Source organism: Stenella coeruleoalba (genome assembly GCF_951394435.1).
Source record: "Stenella coeruleoalba genome assembly, chromosome: 3".
Taxonomy (NCBI): Eukaryota; Metazoa; Chordata; class Mammalia; order Artiodactyla; family Delphinidae; genus Stenella; species Stenella coeruleoalba.
Window position 1 is genome coordinate 29,624,235 of NC_137148.1, and position 21,805 is coordinate 29,646,039.

General features: G+C 36.1%; 1 protein-coding gene across 2 annotated transcripts in view; it reads right to left on the reverse strand.

Annotated features, from left to right (window-relative positions):
• Positions 1-1,884: 1,884 nt before the first annotated feature.
• The window catches only part of RANBP3L (RAN binding protein 3 like), a 48,679-nt gene continuing 28,758 nt past the window's right edge, over positions 1,885-21,805 (reverse strand). The window contains exons 6-15 of one of the 2 annotated variants that reach the window (XM_079917632.1): positions 20,413-20,484; positions 19,937-20,076; positions 16,576-16,679; positions 15,392-15,476; positions 12,721-12,823; positions 12,242-12,372; positions 10,524-10,644; positions 8,733-8,875; positions 5,566-5,755; positions 1,885-3,278 (exon numbers count right to left, since the gene is read on the reverse strand). In XM_079917632.1, the coding sequence (XP_079773758.1) occupies positions 3,235-3,278; positions 5,566-5,755; positions 8,733-8,875; positions 10,524-10,644; positions 12,242-12,372; positions 12,721-12,823; positions 15,392-15,476; positions 16,576-16,679; positions 19,937-20,076; positions 20,413-20,484 (1,133 nt within the window). In that variant the 3' untranslated portion in view covers positions 1,885-3,234. The remainder of the gene's footprint in view (positions 3,279-5,565; positions 5,756-8,732; positions 8,876-10,523; positions 10,645-12,241; positions 12,373-12,720; positions 12,824-15,391; positions 15,477-16,575; positions 16,680-19,936; positions 20,077-20,412; positions 20,485-21,805) is intronic. The other variant, XM_079917633.1, reaches the window with a different exon arrangement.

The following is a 21,805-nucleotide window of genomic DNA, read 5'->3' on the forward strand; positions in this document are numbered from 1 at the left end:
TTTACAAAGGTTACAATCTATCCTTTCCAATCCCTATAACCCCCTCCAGCTCACTTCATGTACATTCTGATTCTGAAAGATATATACGACCAGCCCCTGGCTTTTTTTTTTTTTTTTTTTTTTTTGCGGTATGCGGGCCTCTCACTGTTGTGGCCTCTCCCGTTGCGGAGCACAGGCTCCAGACGCGCAGGCTCAGCAACCATGGCTCAAGGGCCCAGCCGCTCAGCGGCATGTGGGATCTTCCCGGACCGGGAAGCCCCACCCTCCCTGGCTTTTTAAAAAATGACATGCACGTGCTCTAAGGCCTGTATAGGATATTAGGCCCTGACAACTAAGGGCTCCTGGCTTTGGCAGTAATGGTTGTAAAATATTTTAAGAGAGAACATTTTGCTGGTTTACAATTAAGCTGAATAACTTGGTATAAAAGTACTGTTGATAGAAAAGAATGTTTAGATTATCATAATATATAATCGGATATCATATTAAATATATCTTGTGTATCTTGTGTATTTGGGGAATATTTATCTAAGTAACTTTTAATAAAAGCAGCTTCTGGGACTTCCCTGGTGGCCCAGTGGTTAAGAATCCGCCTGCCAATGCAGGGGACACGAGTTTGAGCCTTGGTCTGGGAAGATCCCACATGCCGTGGAGCAACTAAGCCCATGCGCCACAACTACTGAGCCTGCGCTCTAGAGCCTGCAAGCCACAACTACTGAGCCCATGTGCCACAACTACTGAAGCCTGTGCGCCTAGAGCCTGAGCTCTGCAACAAGAGAAGCCACCACAATGAGAAGCCCACACACCGCAATGGAAAGTAGCCCCTGCTCGCACAACTAGAGAAAGCCCACGCACAGCAACGAAGACCCAATGCAACCAAAAATAAATAAATAAATATATTTATTTAAAATCAGCTTCTATGGAAGAAGATGTATGCTTTGAAATCACCCACCTAGTAACTTGTGAAAATGAATGTCATTATATGATTGATCACGTCACACTAAAGGGGGGGGCAAAGGATATAGAAAAGCCAAAAAGGAGAATGCTAGATGAAGATATAGGACAAGGAGAAACTATAAGATGTTTCTATTTCTATTACCCCCCAAAATATTACTAAATATATGCATAAAGAGTATAAGAAGGAATAGCAGAGTGGAAATGGGTTGAAAGTCATAAGCTAAATATCATGTTTCTGCTGTTAGTAGCCATGTCATAATCCCTAAATAAAATGTTTGAGGCATTGAGAAAATTCATCTCCACAACTAAAGAGGGGTCAAGAATGAACATGTCAGGAAGATAAGGAAAATCTCTGTTTCTCTGCTTTACTTTAGCAATTTAGCATAATCCCAATGTTCCCATATCAGCTAAGATCTTATAAGAGAACCAATTCTTTAATATCTTCTCCAGATGTCTCCCTGTTTATATTATGCTTCTAATGAAAATTTTCCTCCGAGTTTGTTCTGCATCAGAGTCACTCTTTTAGAATTAAAAAGAAAACACTTAAAACTTCTGATTTTCCATTCTTTTTATTCTTCCTTTCATGTTAGAGCTCTTCTTTACTGTTTTTTTTTCCTTCTCTCAACCTTTTCTCTCTTCCTCTCTTTCATTAAGTTTTCTTCTCCACTTCCTGAGTCATTGCTTAATTTAGAAGTAAAGGATTTTATTTACTGTATTTCTTCTGGAGTCACTAGAAGAATTAATGAAAGTTAAATACTCAGTAGCTAAATTTTACTAAGTTATAGTTAGTGATAGGGAAAGCAAAACTTTCATCAATTATAACATACTAGCTAAATTATAGTCTAAAAGAGTAATTCAACTTTCATATGCTAAACTTTCAAGCATTAGATTTGACAATAAATGCATATATATAATTGCTTTTACTATTATCTATGGTATATACTATAATAAAGTAATGTAACTTTTTAAAAATATGTATTCACATGTATACTTCCATGTGAATATTGTTCTTCAAAGTAGAAATGAAGCTATACTCTTATCCCAAATATGTTGTCACTGTTCAGAACGTTTTCAGAAATCATTTTGTACTGTGAATTATTCCTTATTATGGACTGAATGTTTATGTTCTCCCACAATTCATATGTTGAAGTCTATCCCACAATGTGATGGTATTTGGAGATGGGGCTTTAGGAGGTAATTAGGGCTAGATGAGGTTATGAGGGCCCTGGTCTGATGGGATTAACGTCCTTATAAAAAGAGACACCAGAGAACCTGCTGTCTTTTTCTCCCTACAGCCTCCCCGTGCTCCCACAAGAAAGAGGTCATGTGAGCACACAGTGAGGTGGTGGCCCCTACTTGTGTAACTCCTGAAGTGTCTCTGAAACAAATCTCAAAAGAGGAACATCAAAATTCTGTTGCACAATTGTTGAAATTACTGTGTTTTACCTTAATAATGGCATTTAAGAAAAAAAGGTCATTTGGCTATAAAAGGTCTCTGTACAGCCTCACCTACTAGAATATTAATGACAATTTAATTACATAAATAAAGCAAAGAACAAGTTAACATATTTCACTTTTCGTATAGTTACTGTTTTGATACATAGGTAATGTATTTTGTTCATTCCTTCAACAAATATTGGATACTGACCGTGAGTCAAGCATATAGAAGGTGCGATAGATACAAGTGCAAGAACAGATATTCTCTTTAAAGGAATTCATACCATGAATATATAATATTATAGAATTAGGAAGTCCAAAGGTTAAATGAAAATACACATTTCCCAGAAGAAAAACATGATTTAATAACATGTTAACGTGCAGTTATAACATTTTTCAAAGAAATGACTCTGGAAGTTTTGTAAAATATTTGTTTTATGGCCAGACAATATATGACTGAAAAAATAAATATCTTAGATATTTATCAAATCCAGCAATTTATAATTTTAACTATTGTATCCATCAATGTGATGAATAGTCCAAATTAGTTACCAAATCTTATTCTAAATTAACTTCTTCAAAAATGAAAAATTTTGAACTTCCAAAGGCCATGTGTCTCTTAAATTCTGCCATTTTCTCCACAATAATCAAAATATAAAACCTCAGAATTATTATACTACACAGAGAAACATTTTAATTGCAACAAATTATATTTCTTGGACCTTTCTATAAAAACTGTTCCAGGAATGAATAGGATCTTCTCATTTAGTTATTAGGATGGCTTAGAGTTTTTCAGTAAGGTGATCTTTTTGTAGATGTTTTCATGTTTATAGTAGGTAGCACTCATGAACAGGCAACCGACTGTCTGTGGGTCCACCTAGAAGAATCTGTGATATAAATTTAAAATAATTTATTGTACAATATTGTATTCATTTAGGTTTAATATGGAATACAACTGAACATGAATACTCATGAATATGCTTACTAGCAAGGAAATAAAAAATATATATAATCTGCATATTTTTAAGTAACGTTTGGAAATGTTCCTAATTTTAAATGTGACATTTTCAGATAATTAAACCTTTCCTTAATTCCTGGGCAACAAAGTTTAAAAAGTCAGACATTTTATTGCTTCCATAACATTTAGCATTTGTGTGCAACACTTCCTAGAGAAAGTACTAAGTAAGGAGGGGAGAGGATGGGTTCATAAGATTGGCATTTACTTGGCCTTATTTCCATTGTTTCTCATGTTGTATGAAGATAGTTGCATATCACCCCTTTCCTAAAATGGAATATGGTAGAATATAGATTCTATTCATAAACGTGTCATTTGTTGATGAAATAATTTTGCCATTTAATCCTAACTGCAAGTTAACATTTTTTCATGGATACCAACCCATTTTCTAATAGATCCCATTTTATTGTGACAATATAAACATTATAATAATTTTTATTTATACATTTCATACATTTTAAAAAAATTAAACCTCTTGTTTAATAGTAACAAGAAGAATCATATCCGCTTAGTTCTCTGGCTCACTGAGTCTAGCAGGTTATGATCCTGCTCTGCATGTTCTGTGCATCTTTCCTCTTAACTACACTTTTAGTATTAGGCCAAGGAAGCTATTTCATCAAGTTCTGCACATGTTGTTTGATAGATTCCTAAATTATGTATGATTAAAATAGCTTTAAGATTTAAAATGATTAAAAATTGGGAAAATGCCTGCTAACACACTATTTTTGTAAGTCCTTTGTCAGTCCTCCGTAGAGCAGAATTCAGGGCTAAATGAAAATATTACTGAAAATACTTGGACGACTTATTGGAATAGCTACATCTGTATGAAAAAGCTGGATTACTCAGCCGTAAAAAGGAACAAAATTGGGTCATTTGCAGAGATGTGGCTGGAGCTAGAGACTGTCATACAGAGTGAAGTTAAGTCAGAAAGAGAAATACAAATATCGTATATTAACGCATATATGTGGAATCTATAAAGATGGTATAGATGATCTCACTTGCAAAACAGAAATAGAGACACAGATGTAGAGAACAAATGTATGGACACCAAGGGGGGAAAGGGGGGTGGGATGAATTGGGAGATTGGGATTGACATATATACACTATTGATACTATGTATAAAATAGATAACTAACGAAAACCTGTATAGTTCAGGGAACTCTACTTAGTGCTCCGTAGTGACCTAAATGGGAAGGAAATCCAAAAAAGAGGGGATATATGTATACGTATAGCTGATTCACTTTGCTGTACAGTAGAAACTAACACAACATTGTAAAGCAACGATACTCCAACAAAAATTATTTTAAAAACCCACAAAGCTGGGCTTATTATTTCCTTGACAATGGTTTTCTCCAAAAATAATGATGAATTTTAGTTTTAAATCCACTCATCAGGACAAGCACTAAAACCTAGAAATCCATTAACCAGTGGTTCCACTGCAACCTTGTTCAATTCATGAATCCGGTTGTAATAAAAGAAATAGCGCCTTTTGCCCCAGGTAAAGAAGGTCTTTGAAAATAAAACAGTCAAATTCCAAAAAGGGAATAAGCCAGATTTGCCTGCTGGTTCCATTACGAGTATTTATAATTTCTTCTATTATGGCCAATAATAGGAGAATGAGAACAAGTGAAGAGAAATATTAATAATTGGTTAGTTTCAGTGTAGCAATTAATACTTTACATTGTAAATATGGTCTTTTATGAAATGTATATGCAAATGATGTGCAGGTATTACAATAAGGCTGACTTTTGGTGAAATCCCAATGAAGGCCACATGCAGAAGACGGTGATTTTCAAACCCACCTCTCAGATGCAAACATCTAGGGCTCTAACCCCTGCCCACTTTGAACAGACAAGTTCCACTTTTTTTTTTTGCGGTACGCGGGCCTCCCACTGCCGCGGCCCCTCCCGCCGCCGAGCACAGGCTCCGGACGCACAGGCCCAGCGGCCATAGCTCACGGGCGCAGCCGCTCCGCGGCACGTGGGATCCTCCCGGACCGGGGCACGAACCCGTGTCCTCTGCATTGGCAGGCGGACTCCCAACCACTGCACCACTGGGGAAGCCCAAGTTCCACTTTTTAAAAATCTATTTCATATAAAAGGGTTGTGAATAAGATTTCTTTCTTAAACCTCTGAACTAACAAAAAAAAAGTTCTTTACCTGATCTAGTTTTAGTGACTTGGATAAAATCATCCTCATCCTCATCACAGCTATCACAGTTAAATTGTTGGAGGACTGTTTCTGACTGGCTTTCAGCTTGATTTGCATCTTTCTGCTTATAGAAGCTTCGAAGTGCAACAAGACGGTGATGTATTGCTGCATGCATACATCCTGTATCTTTGGCACTGGCCTGCAAGAGGAAAATTAAGTTGTTAATATAAGTAACTTAATAATAGCCACACTTTACACATTTGTAACCTTTCACTATTAATAAGGAAGGAATTATATGACATAAATCTAGAATATAAATAATCCTAGAAACTAAAGGGTAAAGAGCCAATTCATCTTGAACCAAATTGAATCCTAGAGCAGATAATTTTATGATGTCCCAATTTGTGCATTTTAAACTGAGAAAATGAAATTTTGTGATTTAAATTTTCTATTTGAATTTGTTTGTTAAGACCATCCTTCCTTCACTGTGTTATACTGTAGAAAGTTTTAGGGTTGGGGGAAAAAGACTTGCATTTCCTTTACATCACTTGCTTAGACATCCCTGCAAGCTGCATAGCTCTGTAGAAAAGCAGAGCTCATTCGAATAGTCTGATGTTGTACCATAAACACATCAGAAGTCCTTGCTTTCAGTACTTTTCTATTTTTACAGTTGCTATTAATATAAAAATGATGGTAACAAGAACATTGGTATAACATTTGCTGTTATAATATCCTTTTATTTTTTCAATCCTTATAATAAAACTTTAGGTTATTTATTCCATTTATGTTAGCAAAAGCACATAGTGCAGGTATTCAGTAAATACTTGTTTCCTCTTCCCTTTACAGATGAGAAAATTATGGCTCAGAAAGACACAGCTTGTCTGCATTTAAACAGCTGGTTGACAGATTGGCTGGGACTTCGTTTTTGTCATCAAAGTCAGTGTTCTTTAAGGTAACATGTCAGTGGCTTACATTTTTGTATCTTTTCACAATTTCAAAGAAAATCTGGGAAAATTTTTCTCTTTGCTAATCCTTCAGAGAGCTACCAAATATTTCAAAACCAAGAACTGAGGGTTGAATCAACTACATGCCAACTTTTGGGGAGAAGGGTCTTAAAATATGGTTTTTCTTTTGTATGTTATTAAGTTACCGTAATTATTTTTAGGGAAAAAAATACACATTAAATAAAATATTTTTGTTTCTCATATTATGTTAGATATTACATAGCAGATGTTGAGTAAATATTTGTTGACTCTTGACCAATTTAATTTTTATATTAAGTACAAGGGTGTAATTTTTCTTCAGTAGGTTAATTAATAACAAATACTGAAAATATATGTAATTGAAATATAAATACAGTTCTGCTGCCTTGACTTTTTTACATTAAATTTTAAATATGCCTTTCACTAGTGTGTGTGTATATATATATATATATATATATATATATATATATATATATAGCCAAATTCATTCAGATATTTTCATTCAAGAAATTCAGAACAAGAAGTAAAAGCACAATAATATATATATATTTTTGGACAACAAATTTGCAATGCTTAAAAATAATTTCCAGGAAGCACCATAAGAAAATGCCGGTGAGAATGAAAATTGACTCAGTCTTTCTGGAGATAAATGTGTCAAGACAAGTCAAAACCTTTTCCCAAGAGAATTAACATGTATGTACATAGAGAATTCCTTGCAGAATTTATAATAATGAACATAGTAAATTGCCTAAGTATTTAACTAAACAGGATTAATGGAATAAATTATGGTACATAATAGAACAGAATTTATTTTCATCTATAAAAGAATTCTTGAAGAATGAACTATTTAATAACAGAAAACACTCATTTTCATTGATAAGTGAAAAGGTTACATATGTGTATTTCACAATCAAATGTTAGCTATTTAATCTTCTCAATCACTTTATAAAGTATATTATTATTGTCTTCCATTGGCAGATGAGTAAAATCAGGTTTAGGAGGGCTAAATAACTTGCCTGAAAGTCATGCAGTATGTACAGTATGGTACACATGTATATATGTACCCACACATACATGTATATACTAAAATGTAGTATAAGACCAAAATGTTAATAGTGACCATCTCTGGGAGTGGAATTTTGGGTGATTTTTATTGCATTTTGTTTGCTAATCTCCAAAAATTATCCTACAGTTTAAAAAGTGAGCATGGGCCAGATATTGAGCCGCAGAATCTAGTCATAGTTAAATCTAATTGAATCTAATCATAGTCTCAATCTCAGACAGGCTGCTTTACCCACTCAAAGACAGGGGCATCTGGCCTAGCAGAGTATCCAGTATTATCTCCCTAAATGGTAAACAGGGTTTAGACATCTTACTCTAAGATTTTAACACTCAACATCACTTACACCTAACAGTGCACCTACAGGTAGTTAATAAAACCTTTGGTTTTTCATCAGTGGGCTCTTGCCAACTTTTGTTTTTTCATTATTATATGGAAGCCAATTTACTTGTATTGTCATCTTCTACCTGAGTTGCTTAGATATTCAGTCTTCTCAAGTCTTCTGAGACTCGGCCTATGGGGGAAATCCAGCCTTTTTTCTCGCCTGATTCATGTCATCTCTGTCTTTTTTGCCTGGATCTTGTATTTGAGGTCAAGCATTCCTGCTGCCGGAACAGCTAAAGCTGTGCTCCCATCCTGTTACCTTGGAGACTGACTCATATCCAGAATTGGAATTTGCTATTGGACTGGTTGTTTTAACTTGCTAGCCCTGTGTTTTTCCATTTCTCACTGGTTCCTTTCCAGTGATTTCAAAGCCTCAATTTCAGCACGCAGTGTAAGCATCAGGGTGTGGATTCTGCTGGCCTCCTAGGAGCCAATCCTGACAGTAGTCTCTCTGGAATTTAGTAAGATGGTTGACATAATTTTAATAGTAAAGAAAAATGTAGGGGTTTGACAGCATGTACCAATACAAATGTCTTGGGACCAGTACCAATTGACTGCTTTGAACTGTTGTTAATCTCTAAATTTCATGCAAAATTTAGGTCTTATATTAGACTGTAAACAACCATAATAAATGGCTGATTTTTTGCTAATGGTATAGGTTATTTTAATAAAATGAAAAAAACAAATGTGACTGCAGAGATCTATAAATATAGTAGGATAATCCTCTATCACTGAAATTTGTCACTTACCTGAATTAAAAACACTTTGATGTTATAGTCTTCTAAATCAGTAGCTGTTATTCGTAAATTTTTGTGGTTTGCTTTCTGAATCTCCATTTGAGCCCAGAGTTTACTATTGAGAATCAGCCTCAGGCTGCCTTGATTGTGCATAACTAAAATAGGAAGATGAATTTATCAGACTTCAGAACAGTTGATTCCTTAGCCTTTCAGAGGAATTTGCCATTTTGGAAAGCAAATAAATCTGGTAGTTGTTTTTCAGACTCTATTGTCACTACTAAATTGTAATTTAATTGACTAGATTATAATTTGGTTTCCAAATTGGGCTTTATTATGTTGGAGGACCTTTTTATTAGCTTAAATGCTAAAAATGCTATATTTTTTTTACTATAATATTAAAAAATGGTTAAATTTTAGAATTCCTTTGAGGACATAATGGTCTGAAGAATATTTACCCAAGAATTGTTTATAATGGAGAAAACTGAAACGAAAACTTTAAGCATTCAAAAAATGGAATCAGTTAAATAAATGATGGTACAGCTATTGAGGATATTATGAACTCATTAAGAATACTAAAGAAAGATAATTATTAATGTAGAAAGGTGACCATGGCATACTATGCAAAAGAAAAAAAATCAGGTTACAAAGTACTATAGACACCATTTATCACAAATTTTTCAATGTATTGTATACATGTATTGTATACAAAGTCCTTAAGAATATATTTTATTGACAGAAGCTAGCTACTACAGGAAGATAGGCCTATGAGTAACTTAATTTTTTTTCTTCTTGTCGATCCATATTTTCCGTCTTCTGTAATGGACATGTATTACCTGTCTAATTAAAAGAAAAGTTGTTTTGTGCATTTTTTTGGCAAGTAGTGGAAGGAGTGAAATTAAACCAGAGTAGAAAACAGCTAATACCTGCCTTGGGAATGATAGTCAGGTTATTTAGAAACCTGTTTGCCAGTGCTCCTAACTCTCAGTCTGAATTCTATTCCTTACTCACTTCTTGAGATTGATATCTGAAACTCACCAGATATCCATTTACCAGCTTCTACTTGTGGTCTCCTCCACAAGATTTGACCACCCGATATTGACCAGTAAACCCATCCACCCCGGCCCAGATCTCTGCCTGTGCTTACTTTCAGTTTGGACCTCTGAACAATGCCCAGTGTGTCTTTTGGATGCCAGAAACCTCCTCAGGTTTTTGGTTTGGCTGACCAAATTCTGACCAACACTCTGCCTGAAGGATTCAATAACCACACACCTTTATTTACTTGGAAATTGACCTCTCATCCCAACCCACACACTGTGTTTAGAATGCCAAGAATAAATTACAGGGCAAATATTCTCTTTTAGAAAAACGATTCCACTTCAAAAATAAATTCATCACATTCCTTTAAATAATAATGATTACTATTTAGGTGTTTGCTGGGCTCGGTCATAGGTGCTTTACGTGCATCATCTCACTGAATTCTCACACTCACTAAGTCATGGACTTCTATTATTTCCACGTTAAAGTGATGCAACTGGGGCAGAAGGAGAGTAAGTAATTTGTCCAAGGTCACCAGTTAGTAATGGAGCCAGAACTAGAACCTGTATAGTCTGACATCAGAGCCTACTTTAAATAGGAAACTCCTATAGTACATTAAAAAAATTGTTTAATTTACTGACAGCAGTCTAATTTATTGACAGCAGTCTAATTTATTGACACATAACACATCTCCAGAAAATGATGTGTACTTATATTGGAAAAATTTCCCTGAGAAATACTGACTCGCTTTACAAAATGATTCCTTACTTAGTCTTGACTGGAATGTTCCACAATCACTGCTTGCTGTGTCATTCAGTCTCAAAGCTCCTCTGCCCCTTTCAATCCAGGACTGTGTTGTTTTGTTGAATATAAAAAGCTTGCAGTTGATCTAAAGGACAATTTTTTAAAATGTCAAAATATAGAAAACTTTTCAAAGTGATTTCTTTCCTATGCTATAACACTTTTATTTATCTGATACTTTACCAGAATAACCTTTGTTAATGATTTCTAAGCCAGCTTTAAAATTTTACTTAGCTTCTGAAACAATACAGTTTTTGAATAGTTCAAACATTAAAAAGCAAAAAGATGTACAAAGTGAAAAGTAACCCCACGAACACTAGTTCCCCATCTACCAGTTTTCACCCCCTACAACAGGTAATCACTGTTGCTAATATTTTGTTTATCCTTCTAGAGATATTTGTGTGTATATACATGCCAATATGTATATATTTTTCTCCTATTTTTTCTATAAAAATAGAATACCATATGGTAGAATACCATAAATACTTTCCACATCTTTCTTTTTCACTTAACAATATATCTGTATATACCAACTTATAAATTAAACAATGTTATTTGAATTATGTAATTTATCTGAAAGTTAAGGAATCATGGAATTATTTGTATGCTTTAAAAATTTTAGCAAATACAGCATCCGAACTAGCATGTGATACCACAGAGTACCATACTATAATTTAATGCTTACCGGTGGTTCTCAAATACTACTATGTACAAGAATCACCTAGATGACTTGTTAAAAATATAGCATGTCAGGGCCTCACCCCTAGTGATTACTTCAGTGAATCTGGGATTAATCTGATCTGAGAGTTATGCTGTGAGACACACTTGTACAGTAAGTGTATCAGTAGATCAAGGGGGAAGAAAATAGGAATGAAGAGAGTTTGGGGTAAAACAGATGGAGAAAGGCTAAGGGAAATCTGTGCTTTGTTGAAAATGATTAAGTTGTAGTAATTACATTTCATATGCCTAGATTGACAGCTATACCACTCAACATTTGAATCCTAGGTTTGATACTATATACTACATCTGTGAAATTCTTGATTCATGTGAAATTCAAAACTGATTTAAAAGAACCTTTAGGATAAACAACAAGGTCCTACTGCATAGCACAGGGAGCTATATTCAATATTCTGAGATAAACCACAATGAAAAAGAATCTAAAAAAGAATGTATATATATGTATAACTGAGTCACTTTGCTGTACAGCAGAAATTAACACAACATTGTAAATCAGCCCTACTTCAATGTAAAAAAAGGAACTTTTAAAGGAAAACAAAAAACCCTTTTCTTATCTTGAACTGAAATCAATTCATCTTATCTGCATTTTTAACTTTCAGTGTAAATAGAATTTTAAATCATATGATAACAACAAATTATAAAAGCTGACATGAAAAGTGTAAAATATAGGTTGTTTTAAGGCAGGGTCCTTGGTTGTCTTCTTTCTAAGGGACTAACGGGCGTGGTTGTAAAGACAGCAATCCATTTTCCTGCAAATTACACATATAAATGTAAGAATACAACAAAATATTGGTATAATCCTTGGAAGCCTGTAACATTTTTATTTAAGCATCTCAGTCTTTCTGAAAAGTATACTTCTGCCTTTATTTTTCAAGCTGTCTCTGCTAAGGGTAGCTTATTCCACACATGGAGGTGCGGCCAGGAAGAGCAATACATGAGGCACAGACCTTTAACACACTGTGTTCTGTCTCCTCCCCGGTTATGACATCAATTTTCTCCAGCAAACATTTTGGTGATGGTTTAGAAGAGAAAGCAGCAGCTGATTCAGTTAGGGGTATATTCTTAAGAGAGTCTGTTCCTGAGAGAAAATAGGGGGAAAGAACACATAAAACGCCCCATTTTCCCTACTGTGAAAGTTCTTTCTTGCCCCTGTTAACATGCATTTAGCCTTAGCTTTTTATAACAATGAGTGTTCCCAAAAAATCAAACTGCTTGAGTTGAGGCAGATCTCTTTAATGATCCCACATATCATTAAGTCAAACAATTATTAAAGCTTATATGTCATGTTTATATGCTTTAATCTTCACCAAACATTTTAAAACACAGGGCTATTGTTTTTGTATTTTATAGATATTAAACAAATGACATGGAAAAACAGGAAGTACACCAGTTGAATCAGATGTTTTACAAATGAAATAATTCTTACTTGAGTTTGGAGCGTTGATAGGAAATTTTAAAGTGAATTTGAATGGTTTTTCCTTGATGTATGAATCATTTTCAAGTTGAGGCTGAGTGAGTTTTTGAGTACCCTAAGTGGGGGAAAAAGATGTATTACTTAATTTTATCCCCATATATTTGCAGTAAGCCAAGAGATACTTTTGTTCTTCTCAGGGTGGCAAACAAACCCAAAAGCTCTGTTTTTGTTTTGGGCTCCTTTTGTGCTGAACAGAGAATTCCTCCCCATTATTAGAAGACCTTGGTTTTCCTCCCCATTATTAGAAGACCTTGGTTCTGATCTCAGCAAACAATCTAGTTACCACCAGCCTACTTCAGGTGGCATCTAGTTCCAGGGGCAATGGGAAAGCTTTTCGAGGCCCAAAAGGAGGTAGTAGCTGTCCCATGCTACCACCACACCAACCTGATGCCTAGGGGGAGATGCAGCTGTTGTCACTTTTTCAAGGTATTTCAGTATTCTCAACAGTCCACTCTTTCTATTCAGTTCATTTAAAAAACTAAAAAGATATCCAAAGAACCCACTAGCTGTCTCACATCATCACTACAGAAGGAATCCTAACTTCTCCTCTAAGACAATTTTTGCCAACAATCAATTTTTAAGGCTGCGTACCTGGGGATTCGCACATGTGTTGTAATCAATGCCTGTGTGAAGAAAGACCAAGTAATTTCCATGCCATTTATAACCTGTACAGCCCCCTGCATAGCTCCCTGCAGAACAGGGAGAATTGGACAATACTTCAGAACTTGGGTTTATATCTTTTCCCTTACTAATTCAAGATTCTTTCACATTATTTAACTGGACATCAAGATAATCTGTTAAAATTGGTAGAGATGGGTGTAACTATCTCCATTTTAAGAAAACAGAAACTAAAGCACAGAAAGTTTAATGACTCACTCTTAAAAGCACATGGTCAGCAAACAAATCAAGAGGGCATCCTGGCCCCCAAATCACACAGCCACAGGATTACAGGATCAACTAGAGGACAAACACAGGTGATCTCTACAGCTCCTGCTATCCTAGCATGTTATCAGCTTAAGGAGACAGGAAGCTCAGGTTCCTTTGTAAGTCAAAGTTGAAGCGCCCATAGGAAATGCACACAGGTACCTACCTCCTCACACCAAATCTGTAATTCCCACTGTAGTTCATTTGTATAGGTATCTCTCTCTTTCCCTTACTGGACTATAAACGTCTCTAGAGGACAGGGTCTTCTTTAGCTTTGCATAACCACTTACCCAGGTGGTTTTCAATCCTGGCTGTATATTCAAATCTCCTGACACCTGGCCTCACCCACGGAGATCCTGATCTAATTGGTTAGGGGAGATGGCCAGGCATAAGTCCTCTGAAGGCTCACCGGATGATAGTAATATGCCACCAAACTTGAGACCAATGCCAATGCTTTATATATCATAAGAACACAATCCATGTCTGTTAAATGAGTTGAATGTTCAAGTTGATCCCATGAGGTTTGAAGAGTATTTTATTTGTGTCTGTGACATCTTACAGAAGCTGCGACTAATCTAGAATAAATGTGCCTAAATATATTGCCTGGAAGTTGGTCCATTCTGGTTCACATCCAAAGGTGTAGGTCAACAGCTCTAGGATTGCTGGAGCTGACCATCTTGGGAGTGGCAGAAGGGTGCCTCAAAGCTGAGAAGCTGTGATACTTCTCTTGGAATTGGGGTTAAGCCTGAGGCAGGTGTAGAATAAGCTAGATCTTAAAAGTAACTGATTTGTGAAAGCCCTTAAAATTTTGGAATAAACAGGCCTCATGAGTTGGTGGTCCTTTTGTTATTCTGAGCCCTTGCACAGGTTTTAAAATCTGTACATCCTCCGTGGGATTCTTCATCTAATAGCCCTGAGACAAGCTAGCTTCCTTGTCTTGTCTCAGCCAAGATTCTGGTCTGGGTGAAAGTGGAAAGAGTATAAAGATGTGTTGGACCAGACAAAACCGTGGGCACATTTGCTGCACAGCTTCCACTTGGCTCTATAATTCCCCACTGTAGATCATGCTCTGTTTTAGAAACGTGCCCTGTGGAGGACAGAGCAGCAACTGCCTCACGTAGGAGGATGCTCAGTATTAATTAAGGAGGATGGTAATAATAATCAGGGGGTTCCACTTGGCAAGTACATTCTCCTAGGCAAGTAAAAGACTATGATTTTCCTCTTACAGCTAGAGAAAAAAGTTATAATAATACTTTTCAGTGTAAAATCTTGAAGGGGAAAGTTGTGGTTAATGAGAAAAATTTGGCAAATGATTTTAAATGCATCTTGTTATAAAAAACGCTATTGAAAAACTGTATTAAAATATCATGACCAGTTGAGTTTATCTAACTATTGCAGACAGTTCTGGGATTTCCTTGGGTACCTCTGGTTTAATGCAAGTCAAAGAAGTATTTAGTATTTCTTATCAGTAATAATGTTATAATTATACAATTCCCTTCCTCTGTGGTTCTTGTCTATTATTTTAACAACTAGAACTTGCTTCCCAGGAGAACCTTTCCAGTTAAAGACAGGAAATGTGCCTTTGAACTCAGGAGTTAAAAAGTATGCTCCAATTTAACATTGTCTTAATTAATTTGCCTTCAGAAATTTGAAGTGACAGCTCTCTATATAATAATAGAAACATTTGCCAAAATCTTACCAAAACTCTTTCTACCATGTTTTCTCCAAAAACGAAATCAGAACTGCAGCTTTCAAAAGAATACTTATCTTCATTTGGTTGACATCTAAGGAAAAGAAATAAGCATTTGCTATTTTAAATATAGTAGCAGTGAATATAGCCATTTTAAACCTTAGCACATGAAATAATAAGATGATTTAATAGATTTATGTAAAGCATAAAAACATCTGCTAACTTTTGTTTATCTAAAGTTAATAAGAAATGATGGAAAAATTGAGATAGGTACTTCCAGGCATGCTATTCAAAATATTTGACAGCTGTTACAGCACTGGCCAAGACCAGTCCAAACGGGCTGTGTGATCAACAGGGGAGCTGCCCAGCCCTTATCTTTTTGCTTTTCCAGCACTGACTCGTCTCCAGTCTCCAGTCTCCACTCTCCTTTTCCCCAACTGGCCAATGCTTTTAGCGATCCAAGATCTCAGGGCAAAAGCAAAGCCAATCTATCTTCTCAGTTATACTTGAGTGTGCAGTGGTTTAATTTGGTTTTTCCCTCCCAGAAACTTTTTTTTAGTGTTTTAAGTGTTTTGCATAATGAGAAACTCAAAGACATGCAGCCCTCTGTTTGTTGACAGATGGACTCCGGGATCCCTATTGCATCCCCAATGTGCACAGTAGGTAAGGGCTGAGGTACCTGCGTGGGCCCTAATCGCGAGTCCAGAATGTCCACGGCTAGTTGTAATCTTCTCTCAGATCAAATATGCCCTCATCACTGGTGATGCTAGGAAATATTAACTTTCACTTTGCATATTTCTACTTCTTTCTTTGTTGTCTATCCAACCTATGTTAATAAATAATAATGCCAGGAATAATTTAAAAGAGGGGAAAGAAAGAATGCCATGGAAAGGCTAATCTATTAGCCAATAATTAATGCCTGACTAAATAAAAATTTAGCTGTACCTATTTGAAACATACTTACCCAAGTCAACAAGACAATAGAGATGATCCAATATCAATATGATAATATTTAAATATTAGAGATGTTTTAAAAAACATTTTAAATTTGTATATTTATAAAATCTCCTTTCAAACAGAAATCTTGGCATTTTATCTGTACAATGTCAGAAACTTTTTTCCCGGAAATGTTTATAATGATAAAAGAAAGCAAGAATGAAAGAACACCACCTGTTTCCCCATCACTAACTTACACTACTGATGTAGGACCTAAAAAATTCTGGTTAGTAGACAGCTGGACTGAAATTCTGGCACTTGGTAAATTTTCACTTAGCAAATAGGAGTTCTCCTCAGAAATCTGAAAGAAAAAAATCCATCAAAAAGTTCATTTAAACTGCCTTACTAGATATATAAATGTGTTGAAAACTTACTTTGTTCAAGTACTACCCTAAACATTTTATATACATTATTTCATACGCTCCTCAGAACAACTCTATACACTTTGTACTTCTATTAAACACATTTTACAGGTAAGTAAACTGACCTAACAAGCTTAAATAATGGGGGCAGGGCTGGGCAACAAGGAAAGGGGACTGATATTCGAGCCTGGGTCTGCCTGACACCAGACTGAACGCGAACATTCAGAAATCCCACCTCCTTTTGTTACTTTTACCCCTTTAGCCAAGTGGAGTTAATTCTCATTTCTAGATTAGTAAATATCTTTCAGGACTATTTAATCCCTGGAAACACCCTAAGAGCTTCACCATCATGGCCACCCAGTGTGAGAGAAAACTCCATCTCTTCCTCTAGAAACTTCCGACTGGTAACTAAATCAGTTAGTTACTCCATCTGATGTGTATATACATATGCACCTTACCTGCATTAATGTATAAATGAAGGAGTGAGCAGTTTTTGATCTGGAAGGAGCCCCTATCTGTTATCTAATCTAGTGTCCTCAGTGTTTTGTGGACACATCCCTTCCTCCACCAGGGATTTTCAAAGATGTTGCAGGAACTTCCTATCTTTAAAGGTAAATGGGGTCTGTTTCCACTTTAATTTTATATCAATCAATAAAAATAATTTTGAGTATTTTTCCCTTTGTAACAGAATTTGAGAGCTGAGAAATACGTGTCAAGAGAGTATGTGCCGCTGTTAGCAAAGATCAAAGTCCATGCTTATGACTCAGTCACTCAGATGATTTATCTCAGCCAAAATGGTAGTTTTTAACTCTATGTTGGTTGAGATAGTTGTTATTAGGCATATATTATTTGAATTACATGCAATAAGTGACCAAAACTAATGACAGGATGAATGAAAATTGCTCTAATTTTGATATACAAGTTAATAAAGATCATAAAAATAAGTTCTATAAAATTCACCTACAGATAATTCTTACTAGATCTATAAATTATAACATTTTGTCAGAATTCTGACATAGCATCTTTTTTTTTTAAGTTTTGAATTTTATTTTATTTTCTTATACAGCAGGTTCATATTACTTATCCATTTGACATAGCATCTTATATATAGTTTGTCTTTAGATCTTCAAAAATCATCATTCAATGGAGAAAATTCAATGATGGGCATATCCAATTAGGCTTTTCACTTATTAGGAATAAGTTCTATTTATGCCCTTAATAAGTTATTCAAGAAGAAATGCTTATAAACAATAGCCTGAAAATTTATCTTATGCTTTGTTTTTATTTATTTATTTATTTTTGCGTTATGCGGGCCTCTCACTGTTGTGGCCTCTCCCATTGCAGAGCACAGGCTCCGGACACGCAGGCTCAGCAGCCATGGCTCACAGGCCTAGCCGCTCCGTGGCATGTGGGATCTTCCTGGACCGGGGCACGAACCCGCGTCCCCTGCACCGGCAGGCGGACTCTCAACCACTGCGCCACCAGGGAAGCCCCCTTTATTTTTATTTTGTTACAAATTTTATTTTAAATACATGCAATGCAGGATTTCAAAAAATCATGGCAAAAATAAATATTGATCAACTTTTGACATAATGTGCAATAAAAATTTTAATCTATAATTTATAGAACATGCCATTCCAAAATCAAAAGCAATGTAATAACATTTTAGAAATTAGTTAACATATAATACTTTTTCTTACATACTTTAAAACAAATTAAACATGTATCACTCCTTAAATAGGTAAAGAATTTATGTAATATAGTGATGATTATATTTAAGTGAAAATGTTTAATAAAATACTGATTTGAAATTTAAAATATGTTATACCTAAAAGTCACATCATATATCATGCATAAATGATGAAATGATTTTTAAAATTCATAATGGGTCTCATTAAATCATGTCTTAACAAAGAAAAAGATTTGGAAATATAAAAATGATACTAGGGCTTCCCTGGGGGCGCAGTGATTGAGAGTCCGCCTGCCGATGCAGGGGACATGGGTTCGTGCCCCGGTCCGGGAAGATCCCACATGCCGCGGAGCGGCTAGGCCCGTGAGCCATGGCCGCTGAGCCTGTGCGTCTGGAGCCTGTGCTCCGCAACGGGAGAGGCCACAACAGTGAGAGGCCCGCGTACCGCAAAAAAAAAAAAAAAAAAAATGATGGTAAATGCTGACCAAGTTCAACTCCCTCACTTCACTGATAAAAAAGAGAAGGTTGGGTGCTTTGTCTAAGAATGCAAACACAGATAGCAGTAAAGGTAGGATTAGTACCAATCGGATTATTTTCACTGAATTGATTAAATGATTGGTATTTTAACACATGTGTCAATGAAAACACAGTTAGATAGCAGTAAAGGTAGGATTAGTACCAATCAGATTATTTTCACTGAATTGATTAAATGATTGGTATTTTAACACTTGCATGTGTCACCGTCCTCATGTTCAGTCTGGGAAAAAAACCAAAACCAGGTGATCAACCCTCAGTAGTTTAGCTGGAAGCAAATGACTGATGGAATAACTCTCAAATTCCACCCTGTTGATCCTGTGTTCCCTTCCTCTCAAGTGTCTGCTTCTGGAAGACACAGATAGAACTATAGCAACAGAATATCCCCAAGCCCATATCTGCATGGCCTGAGTAAAATGAATATCTCCTTAGAAAGGCCCACAGCAAGTGATTCAGTTGGAAGAGAGAATTTGTTTCTGTCTCCAGAGGCTTCCCAAGCCCTCCCAATTACACTGTGGAGATAGTTCGTTACTCCTGTTTCCATGAAGATGGGTCTGGAAGGGAAGCCACACTAGCATGTCCACCAGTTGAAGATACAAAAAAAAATCCCTTTCCTTTTTTTGACATCTGACTCCTGGCCCCTGCCACCGCATTGCTCCCTTATTCTCACATGGGATCAATGCACCAGGACAAGACCCTCAAAGGTCCCCACTACACACGACTCAGCTTTACAGCTTAGGAGATAACGTAAGACTTGTTCCCGGGAGCAACCCTCCAGTTTAAGAGGACAAGTTTAATAAGGTTACTGAGGGCTTTTGGCTATCTTGTCCAGCTGTTTTTCCAGCCTGGTAGCTGCTTCAGCAACAGAACAAAGGTCAGGCAGCCCCTAATTCCGGATATGGGGGCCCACAACAATCTACCAAAAGAAGGATGGGGAATTGAGGTCATTCCTACAATAGGAGGTTTTCTTACCTTATTTTTGTTTTTTTCTCCACTCTTGCAGGATTCCAGCACATCGTGTCCAAATGCTTTTCTTACTTTTATACACTTTTGAGCTTGAGGTGGCTGCAAGATAGCAGGTCTTAGAACATGTTCAGAATGTTTCACAGGACCTTAAAAGAACAGAATGAAAGGGTCAATATATCTTCAGTGGAATATTCCTCTCTATTTTTTTACTAATTTAATGCTAATTTTCTAAAGTCATGATTAAACGAGGGGTTAATGTTAACTAATCAAAGTCAAAATAGCCAGTGAGCTGCCTGGTACTTTCTTCCTGCCTACTTTTAACCCAGTAACTATTCATTTTGATCATGGGACTTAGCTTACCAAATGCTTTCCTTCATGTTTTGTCACTCAACCACCATACCACCATACACACACACAGAGATTAAGATATGGATGGTAAAACAAAATTTCTGAGGTTCTTGTAATAAAGAGAAGCTACATACCTTGTTCTGCACTGTTCATATCAACATTCCTTTGCACAAAAGTTGATGTCATAAAAACATTGTTTTTCTTCACTGTAAAAAACATGTTTACAAAAATTTTTAAACCTATAGTCAGTTTCTACTGTTTTAACGGTCTTGCACTGAACTCACCAGTAGATGTCGCTGTTGGCACTAACAGTAATAGGCGGTGCTCATGAGAGCACTGATTCTGCTAAAAAAGTGTGATGGCAAGGTGAGTTTCGCTACAGTCTTTTTACTCAGAAAAATAAGTGAAAATTAGGTCGCAAGTGAAATAGAGAGTTTTCTTTAGAATCATGAAATTGAATACTGAGAGAAATTCTACAGATTATAAACTCTGAATTGGTAGTGAACCATCTGTGTGCATTAGTATATATTTCTTATAGAATGTTATAAAACTGTTAGCAAATTCTGCCCCTTCCCCACTCTTTAATGATACCCGAAGAGAAAAGTAAAGATGACCATTATTCTAGGCCATTTTTCTGTGAAGTGAATTGATGGGATAAGACTGTGGTCTTGGCTGCAAGAACAGAATTGTAGGCATACCAAAGAGATATTGCTGATTGGGATCCAGACCGCTGCAATAAAATGAGTATCACAATAAAGTGAGTCACACAAATTCTTTGGTTTCCCAGTGCATATAAAAGTTACATTTACACTATACTGTAGTCTGTTAAGTGTGCAATAGCAATATATGTATCTTAATTTAAAAATACTTTATTGCTATGAAAAACAATATACCTATCTTAATTTAAAAATACTTTATTGCTTAAAAAATGCTAACCATCATGTGAGCCTTCAGAGAGTCATAATCTTTTGGCTGGTGGAGGGTCTTGCCTCAGTGTCTATGGCTGCTGACTGATCAGGCTGGTGGTGGCTGGAGGCTGGGGTGACCGTGGCAATGTCTTAACATAAGACAGCAATGAAGTTTGCAGCATCAGTTGACTTTTCCTTTCACGAATGATTTCTCTGTAGCATGCAATGCTGTTTGATAACATTTTACTCACAGAACTTCTTTCAAAATTGGGGTCAGTCCCCTCAAACCCCCAACTAAGTTTATTCTAAATCCTTTATTGTCATTTCAACAACCTTTGCAGCATCTTCACCAGGGCTAGATGAGCAGGAAACCACTTTCTTTGCTCATCCATGAGAAGCAACTCCTCATCTGTTCAAGTTTTATCATCAGATTGCAGCAATTCAGCTACATCTTCAGGCTCCACGTCTAATTCTAGTTCTCTTGCTATTTCCACCACATCTGTACTTATTTCCTCCACTGAAGTCTGGAACCCCTCAAAGTCATCCATGAGGGTTGGAATCAGCTTCTTCCAAACTCCTGTGAATGTTGATATTTTGACCTCTTCCCATGAATTACAAA